General features: G+C 36.2%; 1 protein-coding gene across 14 annotated transcripts in view; it reads right to left on the reverse strand.

Moving 5' to 3' along the window:
* TMTC2 (transmembrane O-mannosyltransferase targeting cadherins 2) overlaps positions 1 to 14,066 on the reverse strand; it is a 420,522-nt gene that overhangs the window by 110,963 nt on the left and 295,493 nt on the right. For 13 of the 14 annotated variants that reach the window (XM_055586702.1, XM_055586726.1, XM_055586696.1 and 10 more), the window contains exon 8: positions 10,586 to 10,707. In XM_055586702.1, the coding sequence (XP_055442677.1) occupies positions 10,586 to 10,707 (122 nt within the window). Of the gene's footprint in view, positions 1 to 10,585; positions 10,708 to 10,767; positions 11,370 to 14,066 lie in introns of those variants that run through there. The other variant, XM_055586769.1, reaches the window with a different exon arrangement.

Consider the following 14,066-nt stretch of genomic DNA (forward strand, 5'->3'; position numbering starts at 1 on the left):
TTGAAAGAATAAGGTTACTTAACATAAGTTACCAAATTTCTACTTTCTGCTAGTCTAATGTTTCTTGAGTTACCTTCTGTGAATAATAAATTTCTGTGACTTACAAAGAAAGAGCTACTGAAATTAAATATTAAACAATGTTTAATAAGAATTGTTTAGTAAGCAAAGCTCATTCACTTTAATTTCCAGAGTGTGAAGTGACCAGAGATAGTACATACACAATTACAGGAACCTTTAATCCAGGCAAAAAGGGAAAACACACACACAGTAAACGGCCAGAGACTGGCAGATTACCAGGAGAATGAGTTCGTATGTATAAATGCATATGACAAGCATATCTCCAAACTGGATCCTTCCCAAGTCTCAGCAGAGTGTGCGAGGAGAAGCATACACACATGGGTATTTCGGCATTATTACAGAATAAGATTTTCTCTCTCTGAGAAAATGTGTAAGATCAAGGAAAATGTGGGTCACTAAACAGGAAAAAAATCAAGTACAGAGGTGACACAGAGATGGGAAATAGTAAGTCTGAACTTCTCTGCCTCTAGATAGACTATTTAATAGTCTTCAGTTCAGGTCTAAATTATCACTGTCAACACCTCAGGCCCTCTTGTTCTCGACTGGAAAAACGTGCCATGAAGGCTTCATAGAACTCATTAGACATCAACCTCCCAAACAGTCTTCATCAAATTAGGAGCTATGAATTGATGGGTACACTTTAAGTGGTACTTTTGATGACTTGCTGGAAGCCAACTGTGGATTAGCCTGAGAGTGAGAAAATCCTGAAGGCCAGTCTTTGGGTGGAGGGTGTGGTTCCCACTCTTTCATGGTCTTAATTTCCAAAGAAACCAATGAGGTTCTCACAGTAAAGAACCAAAAAAGATCCCCTCCTGGTGAGGGCAGGTGAAGAAGAATAATCTTTGTGAAATATGATCTATGATGAATTCAACATATCCAACATCCCACAAAAAAAATTACATAGCATGACAAAAGGAAAGAAAGAGTCCAAAAAGACGAAGTTAGCGTCAGAACCATACTAAGATACTGAAACATGAAATACATTATAACTGTCAGAAAAGAACATGTTAAAGATTCTAACAGAAAAAGTAGACAACATGCAGGAACACATGTATAATGTACGCAGAGAGAAATTCTAAGGAAGAATTAGAAGTAATGCTCAATATCATAACAGAAATCAAGAATAAATTTAATGAGATCATAAGAAGACTCAACATGACCACAGAAAGAATCAATGACTTTAAAGATAAGTCAATAGAAACTTTCCATACTGAAATGTAATGAGAAAAATGAATGAAAAGCACAGAACATCCAAGAACTATAGGAACATCTCAAAACATGTAACAAACATACCAGTAATTGGAATATCAGATGGGAAAGAAAGACAAGAGGGCAGAAGAAATATTTAAAGTAATATTGATGCACAACTTTCCAAAATATAATAAAGGCCAAACCACAGATCCAGGAAACACACAGAGCACTAAGCCAGATAAACCCCCAAATAATAAGCCGAGGCGTGGTTATGTCCAAACTACAGAAAGCTGAAGACAAAGAGAGAATCTTCAAGTCAGAGAAAAGAAAATACCTATAGAGAAATAAGATTAAGAAATACATTAGATTTCCTGGACATCCCTGATGGTCCAGTGGTTAGGAATCTGCCTGCAGGGGACACAGGTTCTATCCCTGATCCCAGAGGATTCCGCATGCCTTGGGACAAGTAAGCCTGTAGACCATGACTACTGAGGCCTCGCACTACAACTACTGAAGTCCACACACTCCAGGGCCCCTGCTCTACAAGACAGGCCGGCACAATGAGAAGCCCACACATTGCAACAAAGAGTACCCCTGCTTTAGTTTTTTAATGTTTTTTTTTTTTTTTTTTTAATTGTGGTAAAAGTCGCACAGTGTAAAACATACAGTTTTGACCATACTGAACTGTACAGCTCCGTGGCAGTAAGTACCTTCACGTCGTTGTGCAACTCTCACCGTCATCCATCTCGAATTTTGCACCTTCCTAAACTGAAACTCTGTCCTCATTAAACACTAAGTCCCCATTTTCCCTCCCCACTCCCAGGCTATTTAGGCATCCAGCAGTATACTTTCTGACTCTATGAATTTGACTATTCTAGGTACCTTGTATAAGTGGAATCAAACCTAATGGATACTGAAATGCATTTTTAAGGTTAACTTAATATACGTCCTATGAAGAGACTGTACCTTTTCTTCTCCTGTGCTATACAGTAGGCTCTCATTAGTTATCTATTTTATACATTGTAGTGTATAAATGGAGGAGGACATGGCAACCCACTCCAGTGTTCTTGCCTAGAGAATTCCCATGGACAGAGGAGCCTGGCAGGCTACAGTCCATGCGGTCACAGAGTCAGACCTGACTGAGCAACTGAGCACAGCACAGCAAAGCACAGCAGCAGTGCAGGTATGTTAATCCCACTCTCCCACCTTATCCCAACTTCTCTCTCCTTGGTGTCATTGTTCTCTATGTCTAGTGTCTCTGTTTCTGCTTTGAAAATAGGTTCACCTGTACTATTTACTGCTGATGAGGCTTCAGAAATGAAATCTCTCACATTTTAGAACAGATGTGGCTTCATTTACATTTATGCCTCTGTGTGTAGATCTGTTTGTATAAATACACACACACACACACACACACACACATCCAGATGTTACAAGGGAAAAAAAGGCAACTTTCTTTTGGAAGTGTTGGTCCAATCACTGGAATGAAAGACATTTTTTTTGAAAATGTATGCGGTCAGTAACACCTTTTAAAAAAGAAAAGCTAATCACTCAGTCGTGTCCGACTCTGCAATCCCACGGACTGTAGCCTGCCCAGCTCCTCTGTTCATGGAATTCTCCAGGCAAGATACTAGAGTGGGTTGCCATTTCCTTTTCCTTAAATATGCTTTTCAAACATAGCATCATGATACTTAGATATAAAGCTAGGTATGATTATTTCATGTGACTTTCAATGCCTGAGAATTTGAGTATTTTGATTTTACTATTTCTGAGAATATCTGGCAAAAGAAAATATCTCTTAACAATGACTTTCAATAACTGACATAAAAAAGCAGAATAAAAATCTGAGATACTTCAGAGGTACTTGGATTCGTAGGTCACTTGGCGGCAACAAGTAGAGTAATTATAAGATTGATTTTATAACTATACCTAAATTTTAAAAAAGATTGATTCTACATATCAAAATGCATAAAAAGAACTATCAGATTCATTACAATTTAGACTAAAAATAATACAACGATAAGTGAATTACTGCCAGAATGCTAGTAAGTTTAGATGCGGCAACTTCATATAAAATGCTTAGCTGAACACTGCATTGAATCAAATTTTCTTCTATATTCCATTCAATATTTCAGTAGCACAATATATGTGATACATGCCTTCTCTTTTCACTGAATAAGTTTTGTAACTTCAATGGGATATATCCATAATAATCATTCAGTGAGTCACAGGAAAATTTTTTGTTTCCTACTCCCTCCAATCTAAACATGACTGTACGGTGATTATAATAAAACAAAGGAACCTAAATGTTAGTCAGCGTGCAAAGTGGGAAGAGTTTTGCTTTAGAGAAGACCAAATGGAAAACTAATCTCAGCTCTAAACAGTAATAATCATTACAAAAGGCCCAAGGAAACACACAGGGCTGCACTTGAGATAAACTGCACTGACACCATTCTAGCCTGGGCTAGGGAACTTTTCCATGGAACTTCAGTACTTCCTCAACTGGAGTTTTATGTAGCCCAATTAACTTTGGCTAGACACAGAAATCTGGCTCAGTACTTCCATGCAGTAGCCAAAATAAAGGTTTGCTGTATCAAGAATTACTGTCAGAGTCTCCCATATCCTTCCTTCTCTCTTACTAACCTAAATCTGGAAAATGACCTAACGGCCAAGTTCCTTTTACTACAATTTAGATCAATACTAATTTTACTGGCTCCAAAAAACTACAAAATATTTGGCTGAAATAAATTGAACAAGGACAAAAGGAGGACCAAAAAAAAAAAAAGTAAGGATGTACACACAACTAAAGTACATACATGGTTTTAGAAACAACTATAAAACCATATGAAACATGGTGATAATGGAAACTTATTCCTTCCTTTCTCAATGCTTGTCCAATTTTAAATTCATGGCATTAGTCCTAGGTAACAAAGTTCAAATAAGGAATAAATCACAATTTTAAAGAGAACTTGTGTTTAGTATTTTTACTGGACATGACATTGGTATGAAAGCTCTATATATTCTATAGTTGGGTCACCCAGGCCCAACTATATTTAAACATGGAGGCTACCAATGACCCTAAAGCAGAACTATTTTCTAGGGCACCCTGGAACATTGGTGATTGAGGAACACAGGACCTTAAAAGTGTCAACAGCCAAAAAGAAAAGTCCTAAATTCATGAGCTATACAGCTTAATAATAAAAATGTGTTTACCCATTCAAACTAAACTAGTACTTAGAGGTAATGCCTAAAAATAAGCTATTTTCATACCTTATGGGGAGGCAGGAGCACTAGCTTACTTTTAGCATCTCTAATCAGGTATAAAAGAAAGGAAAGCATTACACAAAATTATTTTTATAGAATGGATATTAATGATGCTTAATTAAGAAGTCCTTGAGGATGTATCCAATTCTACTATTGAGTAGCTTATTTATTCTTGGGACATGTCCTAAACCTTAGAAACCCAGTTTTCTCATTTATAAAGGTAGTACACATCAAAAAGCTTCATGAAATAACACATATCAATCACAGGCATTCAGGAGATGTACACCCTCTTGTGCCTACCTCGACTTCCAGGGTCTTGAAAATTACACTGAATCCACTCCACAATCAGGCCACTCTCATTCATTTATTCAGTATATACCACTAGGAATTAGAGTGATGCCTTAGCATGGATAGTAAATCTCAATGCACGTGTTGGCAAAACGAGATTCAGACTAGGGAAACAAGAATATTTAAAAATCAGCTACCTGTATACCTTTACCTTACATAGTTTATTGTTGTTATTTAGTCACTAACTTGTGTCCAAATATTTGGAACCCCTTAGACTGTAACCTGCCTCTTGAGAAATTTGTATGCTGGTCAGGAAGCAACAGTTAGAACTGGACATGGAACAACAGACTGGTTCCAAATAGGAAAAGTACGTCAAGGCTGTATATCATCACCCTGCTTATTTAACTTATATGCAGAATACATCATGAGAAACGCTGGGCTGGAAGTAGCAGAAGCTGGAATCAAGATTGCCGGGAGAAATATCAATTACCTCAGATATGCAGATGACACCACCCTTATGGCAGAAAGTGAAGAGGAACTAAAAAGCCTCTTGATGAAAGTTAAAGAGGAGAGTGAAAAAGTTGGCTTAAAGCTCAACATTCAGAAAACGAAGATCATGGCATCTGGTCCCATCACTTCATGGGAAATAGATGGGGAAACAGTGGAAACAGTGTCAGACTATTTTGGGGGGCTCCAAAAATCACTGCAGATGGTGACTGCAGCCATGAAATTAAAAGACGCTTACTCCTTGGAAGGAAAGTTATGACCAATCTAGATAGCATATTCAAAAGCAGAGACAAAAAAAAAAAAAAAAAAAAAAAAAGCAGAGACATTACTTTGCCAACAAAGGTTCGTCTAGTCAAGGCTATGGTTTTTCCAGTGGTCATGTATGGATGTGAGAGTTGGACTGTGAAGAAAGCTGAGTGCCAATGAATTGATGCTTTTGAACTGTGGTGTTGGAGAAGACTCTTGAGAGTCCCTTGGACTGTAAGGAGATCCAACCAGTCCATTCTGAAGGAGATCAGCCCTGGGATTTCTTTGGAAGGAATGATGCTAAAGCTGAAACTCCAGTACTTTGGCCACCTCATGCGAAGAGTTGACTCATTGGAAAAGACTGTGATGCTGGGAGGGATTGGGGGCAAGAGGAGAAGGGGATGAGAGAGGATGAGACGGCTGGATGGCATCACTGACTCGATGGACGTGAGTCTGAGTGAACTCCGGGAGTTGGTGATGGACAGGGAGGCCTGGCGTGCTGCGATTCATGGGGTCGCAAAGAGTCGGATACGACTGAGCGACTGAACTGAACTGAGACTGTAACCTGCAGGCTCCTCTGTCCATGAGATTTCCCAAGCAAGAATACTAGAGTGCCATTTAATCCTCCAGGAGATCTTCCTGACTCAGGGATCAAACCCATGTCTGTGCGTCTCCTGCACTGCCAGTGGACTCTCTACAGCTGAGCCAATGGGGAAGCCCAACGTATATAGTACTATACAGCAATTACATCTAAATAAAACTGGGGGAAAATGACACATGCCCCGCCCTTACATAACTTAACAAGAGAAATACAAAGGAGGGTGCAAGGACAGTGGCTAAGATTGTGAAATGCCTTATACTAAAGATATAAAAAGATAAGTAAAGAGTTACTCTCTGCCCCACATTCAGGGTCAAAAGACATAGATTTATATCCGCCATTCAAGTGAAAAAGTGCCACTACTGAGATACTGAAAATCAGCACCATGGAAGTATAGAGAAAGGAAAAAAAAAAATAATCACTTAAAAGACGCAGGCAAGACTTCACAGAGGGAAATAAAATTTGAACAGGCAGAGAGAGGAAAAGAACATTTTTGTCAGAGGAATAAAAAAGGATTTGATCTATGGAATTTGTCAAAGTATTCTGGGAAATCCTAAATCTTTTTGAACTCTTCTAAATACTATCTATACTAAAAATTCTTAAAGAAAATTTTGTACAAAAATGTTCTGAAAGACATACCACTGGCTATAATAAAAGCACCAACATTTTTGTTTTTGTCGAAGTTGTTTCAGAAAAATATAATTCTTTATATGAAATCTTAATATACAATATAAGTCTAATTTTGTTGCAAATCAGTTGCAAAGTACGTATTGCATCTTTGGTCAGTTCTGATGGAACAGTAAAAACACCATTCCATTTCTTTTACTCTCTCTTCAGAGTATAGCCAATTCCATTTTATAATATTTTATATTTAAAGCATTCAGAAGTCAAAATGTGTGGCATTTTCTACCTTGCCAATTTCATGTTAAGTCAATGTCATTTCACCAGGCTAAGAAACCCAAAATTAGACAAAGGCAATCCACTGGGATCAGAAATTTGCCAAATCTCATAATTCAAAAAGAAACTATTAAGGATGATTTTGGACTTTTTGGCACTGTGAGTTTAAGCCATTCCATAACAGGGTTTATATTTCATCTACTCAGCAAGTTGGAAGCTATAAAAGTTCTGTCGGGGGCGGGGATTAGAATTTGAATTGTAATACATGTCTTTTCTTCCCTTCCTTCCATATGGTTCAGTAAATGAAAACTGCAAAATTTTGTTTTTAAAAATATCTTCTGAAAAATAAAGCAGCTTGTAAAATCATAGTTTTAGTACAGGAAACTTAAAATATTCAGGCTTGAAAACAAGAAGGAAAAATAAAGGATACGTGGTTTCTATATACAAAGATATGTCACAGTCTAGGTATATTCAGAATTAGGTACACATAAGTTTTCAATGTTTTTCTTTTCCAAGTGATTTTATTGGAGGAAAGATAAATCAGGCATTTAAAAATTTTATTTTTGATGGTGGTGTTCTTTGAAGGTGGCCATTGATCAACCTAATTTAAAATGTTTCTATTTTAATTCCATAAGAACATCTAAAGGCAGTAGTTGCAGCAAGAGCTAAATATGAATTCTCTTCTTATTTGGAGCTGTGTGAATTACCATCCTATCAGATTAGGAAATGGAAAAGGTTTTCGTAAGGTGAAACACATTTTTTCTAACTGATTAGACTAGACGTAGTATGATCTTGTAAATGGCCCAAGGAGCAGCTCATACCCTCCAATTCTGAGTCATGTTCTTTCCCTTTCTCTGTTCCTTATTTTTGGGGGCCCCACGTTAATTTCTTTCATAATTCTTTCTTTCACATATTTTATTTCATTTTTTTGTTTGTATATGAAAACATTTCCACATCTTTATTCTCCTACCCCTCAAATAAAAATTGTTTTGCCATCACTTTTTAATTTCTAAAAGCTCTTATTTTTTCATATTTATTTTTTTATGTCATCCTGCACTGCACAAAATGCTATACTACCATCTCAAACAATTTTTTTCCTTCTGTTCCCTCATTTCCTTTTGCTAATCCATTTGTTTCAGCTCCAATCTTTTACATTTGAGGGTTTCCTAATATGACAGATGATCTCTGATTGCCCACTGTTAGTTTACAAGTTGAGTTAATAAAAGCTGAATGAATTCCCTAGGCATAAACGTGTTTTCTAGACTGGAAAGAGTCACTTTTGCATGTCTGGTTAGGGAGCAGGTCATTTTCAGAGATCTCTAAATGTAGGTATATGGGAATCTTTTCCCCAGAGTGATTCAGTTTCTCCACATAAAAATGCTACCATTTCTTGGGCGGTGAGGTTTGTGTACATGTGTTGCCAGTTGGGGGTATCAACTCTTGTGTAGTTGTGTTCTGCATGTAATAGGGGAGGGGTATTGACAGTCTGAGTACTCCTCTGGAAAACATCTGACCAGTCCTCTTGTCATTCCCCTCTGCATTCCACCCTCGACTGGGCAAGCTGTTGCAGAGTTAGGGAGCTGTCTCATTCAACTGCTTCACTACTAAAAACATACCTTCCCTTGACCTGCAGTGAGTGCTTGGTTACTAGGGCTGTGCACATGGGGAGAGACAACTGATTACCCTATTTTATTCTCCTTAATGCACTCTCTTCTACGTCAGCTACCACCAAGTCTTGAGTCTCTAGATTCCTTATTTTTATCCCATTCCAAACCTCCTTTAGACAGTGGTTTATTCTGTTTTGATGAATCAGTTGTAACACCTTTTTCTGCTACCTGAGTTCCAAAAATCAACTTAAATATCACCTTCCCTCCCATTCTGATTGTTCCTACGAGGTTATTCCCTCTCAATATTTTATTCAGTAAAAATTTATTCTGATTTACTCACACAATCACCTTTTCTGTGCTCACTGTTCTTTTTAAAACCCACTCTATATCTCCCTCTAGATTTAAATATGTCTTTTCAAAAGACACATTTAGTATCATCTTCAGCTAGACTTTTCAGTGAACTGACTTTAATTTCCTGGCCTAGGAATTCCTTGCTCATTCAAGTAAAGTAAATTCAAAACCCAAACACCAGCGAGGGGAGGACAGCGGTGACAACTTCTCTGCAAAGACTTCAGGTTCCAGCTGAGAAAGGCAAACTTTCATGCTGCCCTCTTTTATCAGTGTGTGCACTGTTTCTACATTGTTCCTTCACAGAGGATATGAACTTACCTACTTTATTCAGACACCTAATTCCTGGCCTTCTGTTGGTTCAAGACTTCATCTCTTACTCCATCAAGAAGGAAAGACAGACAAGAAGCTCCTTCCCATGGGTTGTTAAGACTAGTAAACTATCCCAAATCAACTTTAAGATCAGCCTACTGTTTACTGTTCTGGTGTTTAGTTACTGCTTTATTTCCATCCTGGGGAAATTCTCTTCCTACGCTTTGAGCTCAGCCATGCATTAAGAGCATATCTGTTGTATTCTATTAAGCATACTTAGATGTGTTGTAGTGAGGCATTTTCTGGTTACTTAGTCTGCCTATATAATCTCTTTGATAGCATTTTAGTGGTATCTTAGAATGGAATGGTAGTACTTTGTTTAGCTTATCATCTTCTATGGGAAATAACATTATTTTTAAACAATTATAAGATACCTTTCTATGAATTTACTTAGGAATTACTTTCCTGGCCATTGTCTCTATGTTTTGCTAATATTCACTTATTTTTAGTAACACTGGAGAGAAATTAAGGGATATGATTAAAATAACACAGACAATAGATTTAGATTCAGACTGAAGGCTAGTTGTACCATTTATTAGTTGGTGAGCTCAGAAAAGTTATTTAAATATTTTGAACAATCTCCTATTGTAGAAAACAAAAAGAATATTATTATTACTTGAAGCACATAAAATTACAATTTTTTTGTAAGTCACAGTGGTTGACAAGTCCTTATGCTTCCAATATCGCTTTCACAGAAATATGTCCAAGAGACTCATCATATATTGGTGAGCCTAATTATGGGTGCATTTCTCTTACAGAATGACTTCCAGTTACAGGAATTCTAGGCGACACTGATGGACACGCATGCAATGCCTTATATAATACTTGCTTTTTGGAAAGAATCAGGTATTATAGCCAATCTGGGGTTAACATTGGCTTACAGAACATAATCTTTATGAAAATACTGCTATTTTGACAAGTTGATTATATAATCACATATTTTGGGTTCTCCATTTATACATTTCAACTAAGTTACATCAAGGATACACATCATACTTTATCTATGGCAAACGCCATAGCCAAAGGAACTCATTTTTCTATATTTTTGTATATTGTTCTAATTTAGTACGACCATCAATACATCCTAACAGTCTAGATTAACTGGCCAGGAACAGGTACCTCAGACCCTATCGACCTCAATCTGCACAGGAGAACCAATTTCTAAAGGGTGAAAGAGACAGCTACTCACTGTAAGAGCAAGCAGTTTCCCATAGGTAAGATGAGCAGGGATGTGGTCAGTCTTGGATCTCAGGGATTCCATATACCAATGCTCTGCTTCAGGGAGCATGCTTAATCGCATGTACGCTTCACCTGACAAGAAAATCAAAAGAAAATCAATCTGACGTGCAGTTTTCCAAGAACATTTGCAACAGCATCATATCACATGTTTATATTCCACATGTGTTTATATCACATGTTTATACATTTTCAGATTCTGTGAGAAGTACTCTCATCCATTATCTCATTTGATTCCCCTGAAGTCATCATCACGTCGATTTCACAGATGAGAAAACTTGTGTTGGGCAAAATTAAGTGAAATGCCTAAGTCAAAAATGTAGTATGCAGTAAAGCTTTGATTTTTTTTTTAAATCTAGAAATGTCTCACTCTCAATCATATGTGCTTTGTTACCATTTCATTTTTTAAGGTTGGGTCTTTCTTATCTACAATCATTTTTTCTTTTTTATTCATATTCATTCTTTTCCTTTATGAACTCAAGTATTTATAGAATAACTACTAAATGGAGAGTATTATGCAGGACCTAAACAACCAAAGTTCAAGGTCCTGCCCACTAAAGTTGAAAACTCTGTTGAGAAAGTAATATTAAATGAAGAAGTTAAAGGGAATTCCTTGGTGATCAAGTAGTTAGGGCTTCTTTCTTCCACTGCAGCGGACACAGGTTCAGTCCCTGCAGAAGCAATGGGGCATGGGTTTGGTCCCTGGTCTGGGAACTGAGAGTCCATAAGCGATGTGGCTGGGGGAAAAAAAAAAAGCTAAAAATATTTGGTATGAAGCATTGGTGCTAGATCTTAAATTTTTCAGAAATTATTTGCATTTTATACTTTAATAAGTAAAGTAGAATTTACCAGTTTCATTTGGAAAATCCAGTGAATATGTGACAATTATTTAGCATGCCCATTACCAAGTGCAAAGCTAGTCTAAGGCTTTTCAGCCGTCAGCTATTATTTTCAACTTATATAAATTTTGCCCACCAAATAGCTTTTTATTAACAGCCAAGCATGAGAAAAAAATCAGAAATAAGCCAAAAGTATATCAGTTGCCTTCTTATCACCACCTGCCTCTCCTTTCTACACTTATAGTTTGAAAGAATATTCCACTTGATAGGAAGATTAGATTGTAAGATGATTTGTGTGTTTAAGTTAAATAGTATAGTTATATTAAACACTTCAAATGTAGAAACTACTCAATTTCTGAGACCAAGCAACAAACTGGTGACCTACATTATTTTTCAAGCAGATTTTTAAAATAGCTTAACTAATCATAAGTGTGATGGCTCTTTCCATGTAGAGGAATAATCAGAGGATTTTCCTAAAGGTATCACCCACACTGGTTGTACATCTTTGCTTCAAAGAAAGAGCTAACTTCCTTTTATTTTAATCAAATTCTCTTTACATTACCACAGTGTTGTCAATACAAATATGTTTGATGAATTGAATTGATCTGCATCTCCAGGCCTTTTGAGTGCCCTTTGCTCATCAGTTAGTAAAAAATATTGGTGACAAATTACATGTAACATAAACAAAAATGTATGCACCACTTGCACATCTATGTGTTTCTAGTTCTGAAAACAGTCCTTAAACTATAGTATCATAAAAACGATAGCTTGATTTTTTTTTCCTAAAGCTTAAAACATGTTTCCATTTAAGAAGAATTTGGTTAGACATAATCAAGTGCTCAGGCTGAGATGCAAGAAATACTGAAGCAAAGACCGAAGACTAGAATAAAATACACAAAATACTCATAGTTGTTAAGATTGGTAGGATTAGGTACAGATTTTTTTTCATGTTTCTGTAATAATTATATTGTCTTATTATCATATCTCATAATAAGTAAAACACTGTCAGGCAATTTTCTTTTTACAATGTTGAACTAATAAACATTTCCAAATAAAGCAAACAGTAATTTTTCTTAGGGAGAGTGAACCACTTCTTTATACTAAATATTAGATATGATTTATATAAAAATATAAAATCAAATATTTAAAAATTTAAAACAATTAATGATAAACAAAATTCAACTGTCTCTGAAATGGATTATAAAGCCAGTAGAAATTTCAGAGTCAGAGCTCAAAGATGGGTCTGCTTTATGAGGTTCTGTTTGGAATTAATCTGAAATTCTACTTATAGTCTTCAACTGCTCATAGATATCTTTTTAGAAGTTGACAATCATTGCATTTAATATGGCTTCTACTTTCAATTTATTTAAAAAAACGAATTTGTAGAACAGTAAGTTATGGGCACAGAGAAAATACAGGAGAATCCTAAGTCCATGGTGCTTTTGAGATTCAAATTTTCATATTTAAGTGGTAGATGTTTGAAAATCATCTCCAAAAGCATACTCCTTCTTTGTTCCAAGTCAGAAATCTATCATTATTAAAACCCATTTTGAAATGAAATATTATTAATTTGCTAACTACTTAACTTGACCTATTTTGTTCAGTAAGAACTCATAAGCAACTTATTAAGTTATAAAGCTAGTGAGGTGGGAAAATATCAAAGGACCATAAATAAAAAATATCATGTAATAATGTATCTTGGCAAGTATATAAAAAATGTAGATAACTAGCTTCCTTAGGTTCTATACATTACAACTTAGAAAAACATGTAACCATTCGTTGTATCTCAGTAATAATGATGGCAATAGCACTCACTGAATGTCTATTGAGAATCAGGGCAACAAACCACCAGAAGCAAACATCTGACTTACATGTGCCCACTCCTCCCATCCTATACCTTCGGGTGCACAGAAGGTGTTCTCACTTAGCCCCACACGGGTCCTTAACACCTCACCCTCATTCAGCCAGTACCAACTAACTTTTAGATTACGTTTGTGAGATGAAACGTATTTTCAGTCTCTATATTAGTTGCTCTGTACCTCATTTTTTTTAATTAAGGAATGTCCTTAATTAACCTGGATTTTACAGATGAGAAAATTGAAAACCAGAGTAGCTACATTAAACACACAAAACCATAAATGTAGAAAGCTGCAGTTCAAACACAGGACGACCTGATCTCAGCGCATTGCTAATCTGTTGATAGTGAACAATCACTAAATTCCCAAGTCTCCAGCTCAGGTGAAAATTATTCTTTGTCTCACTCACGGGAAACTGTTTTCTAGCTTGTGATACACAGGCCATCAAGTTCATTTCACTTTGCCTTGAGCTTATCTATTGAATTAAAGGACTAAGAAAGAGCAATAATAATCCATGGCTGACCTTTAAAAACGTTTCTGCCTCAAACTGGATTCAATTCTTAACAGGGAAATATCTAGCATATAAGATGTACTTTAGTTCTTAAGGTTAACCTTAACACAAAAACAGCCCATTAAGTGGTAATAAAGACGCAAAACCAAAAATGCAAGAAAATAATCATGGATGAATTTAAATGTGTGTAAAAGGCAATTCAATAAAGGTTCAGTCAATAAACAATAT

This window comes from Bubalus kerabau, chromosome 1, assembly GCF_029407905.1.
Source record: "Bubalus kerabau isolate K-KA32 ecotype Philippines breed swamp buffalo chromosome 1, PCC_UOA_SB_1v2, whole genome shotgun sequence".
Classification (NCBI taxonomy): Eukaryota; Metazoa; Chordata; class Mammalia; order Artiodactyla; family Bovidae; genus Bubalus; species Bubalus kerabau.